Source organism: Procambarus clarkii, chromosome 7 (genome assembly GCF_040958095.1).
Source record: "Procambarus clarkii isolate CNS0578487 chromosome 7, FALCON_Pclarkii_2.0, whole genome shotgun sequence".
Classification (NCBI taxonomy): Eukaryota; Metazoa; Arthropoda; class Malacostraca; order Decapoda; family Cambaridae; genus Procambarus; species Procambarus clarkii.
The window spans coordinates 8,316,195-8,318,410 of NC_091156.1; the positions used below are offsets into that span (position 1 = coordinate 8,316,195).

Consider the following 2,216-nt stretch of genomic DNA (forward strand, 5'->3'; position numbering starts at 1 on the left):
TAAAGGTACACTGCAATAAAGGTACACTGCAATAAAGGTACACTGCAATAAAGGTACACTGCAATAAAGGTACACTTCAGTAAAGGACAAATGCAAGAAAGAAACAAGGCAGTAAAGGTACACTCATATATATTATAAATTGAATTTATATTATTTTAGAAATAAATTACTCTAAATTGCATTTTCATAGTTTGAATACATTTTCCATTACACAAAAATAAATGAACCATTAATTCCTCCTCGACATGTAGCCTAGCGTCACCTTGATGAGAGGCTGAGTGTTTACAACAATACAATCACATCACAAGGCACAAGTATTGCCAACTACTGACGAACCTCTACATCTTTTCTCAATCTTTGGCGGCTTTGTTTACCCAATAAAGTTTATGAGCTGCGGAGCACTATAGAATGGTGTTTAAAACAATACGAGCATCGAAACTTCCAATGAAATGTTGTTAAACTGTTTAACAAATGTAAATTGTTCAATAAATGAGCCTTTATTGGGTGGATGTAAAGAGGAACTGCCTCGTATGGGCCAATAGGCCTTCTGTTACCTTTATTCTTATGTTCTTCTTAAAGGAAGCCAGCAAATATTGAGGAAAGATATATATAGGCTTTGTAAGTTGTGGAAATTCGGGTTGCATCCTGGCTCAGCTTGTCTCACTAACAACTGGTGGATCTTAGCAGGAAATATTTTAAAAAGGAAAGAAAGTTATCAGGAGAGGGTGCGAAGCCAGAACGACTAGGTAGCAGGTGGAAGAGAGACGAGGACAGTGAAGAAACCGTGCTCAACCTCTCGGACCATCGGGAATCGAACGCCAACCAGCGAGGTCGTCGCAGTAGTGATCAGTCCACATGGTTAGGAAATTTCTGGTGACTTACATTTGGTAGCGGCGGGGCCACGAACAGGCAACCGCAGGTCCATCTTCTCCACCTCCGTCATAACTTCCGTCAACATGAGCAAGTTTCAACTCTTGGTAATTCACCTCCAGCAGACGAGCGATACAGGGGTCCAGAACACGTGCGTAGAGCTGCTCATATATCATCTAACATTGCTGTAATGTTCGTATTTCATTTACGTCAAGCTGTAAGCATCGCACTGACAATCTAGGATAAATTTGTCACTCCCTTTAACTTCGATGGCGAGGCAGCAAACACACACTGTAAACTACCGGACGATAATGAGCAGTCCACCACGAGTCGAGGTGATTAAAAACGCATTTCGCTTAAGCTCCGCCAGCATCACAAACACCGTTGCCTAATAAAGAATCTCAAGAGACGGATCTGATTGGATAAAGACGTGCTGACCCCGCCTTACGTGTTTTCCACGGTAGGTGATTGGGTGTAGGAGACATGAGCTCCGCCCACTGTCGCTACGCTCCGCCTCCATCTTGACCAGAGCCCTGTGATTGGTTTCCAATGGACGACTCTTCACCAATGTAAACAAAACACTCTACATATAGATAAGTCTCAGTATTTACATATTCCTGCCATGGCCGGGGTATGCGCGCGCAGGTAATAGCGACCTTGCATTTATAAAAATATAGTTATGACGCTTTTGTGTATAGTTATACATATATACCAACAAATTACTACTGATAGCGTTATTGGAGGCCTGCATTATCTCGCATCGCAAAACTGGCATTGGCACAAGCAGTATCACGATACAATCCAGTAGGCCTAAATCACTTTGTTGAGTGGTCAAACAGCTGTGCACATTAGACGTGTTTTATAACAAATTTACTTGCATAAATTTGTAGTTAATCTCTGTAATTAGTAAAATGTTAACCCTATGAATAAGGAACTTAAGATGCTGCTTAAGTCTAACGTACAACAAGGCGAGGCTGCAGTAAAGTAAAGGTACACTGCAGTAAACCTTTGTTCACTGGTCAGTGCAGTGACCAGTGACCAGTGAGCCGTGGGGAAAGAAATGGCGAGCATAATTATCATGATCAGGCGAGTATGGCCTTGAGTAGTTAATAACGAGTCATATACAGATTTAAATGTAGTTACGATAATGCCCTATAGGCTCAGGAACTTGTATACTAGTTGAGAGGCGGGACCAAAGAGCAGAAGCTCAACCCCCGCAAGTACAATTGAGTACACACACACACACACACACACACACACACACACACACACACACACACACACACACACACACACACACACACACACACACACACACACACACACACATCTTAAGAAGCACATCA

At 42.1% G+C, this 2,216-nt stretch overlaps 1 protein-coding gene across 1 annotated transcript in view; it reads right to left on the reverse strand.

The window, feature by feature from the left end:
• Window positions 1–1,150, reverse strand: part of LOC138358268 (nuclear receptor subfamily 2 group E member 1-like) — a 17,929-nt gene extending 16,779 nt beyond the window's left edge. Inside the window, exon 1 of the mRNA XM_069316086.1 lies at window positions 883–1,150. Within this exon, the coding sequence (XP_069172187.1) occupies window positions 883–958 (76 nt within the window). The 5' untranslated portion in view covers window positions 959–1,150. The remainder of the gene's footprint in view (window positions 1–882) is intronic.
• Window positions 1,151–2,216: the final 1,066 nt, after the last annotated feature.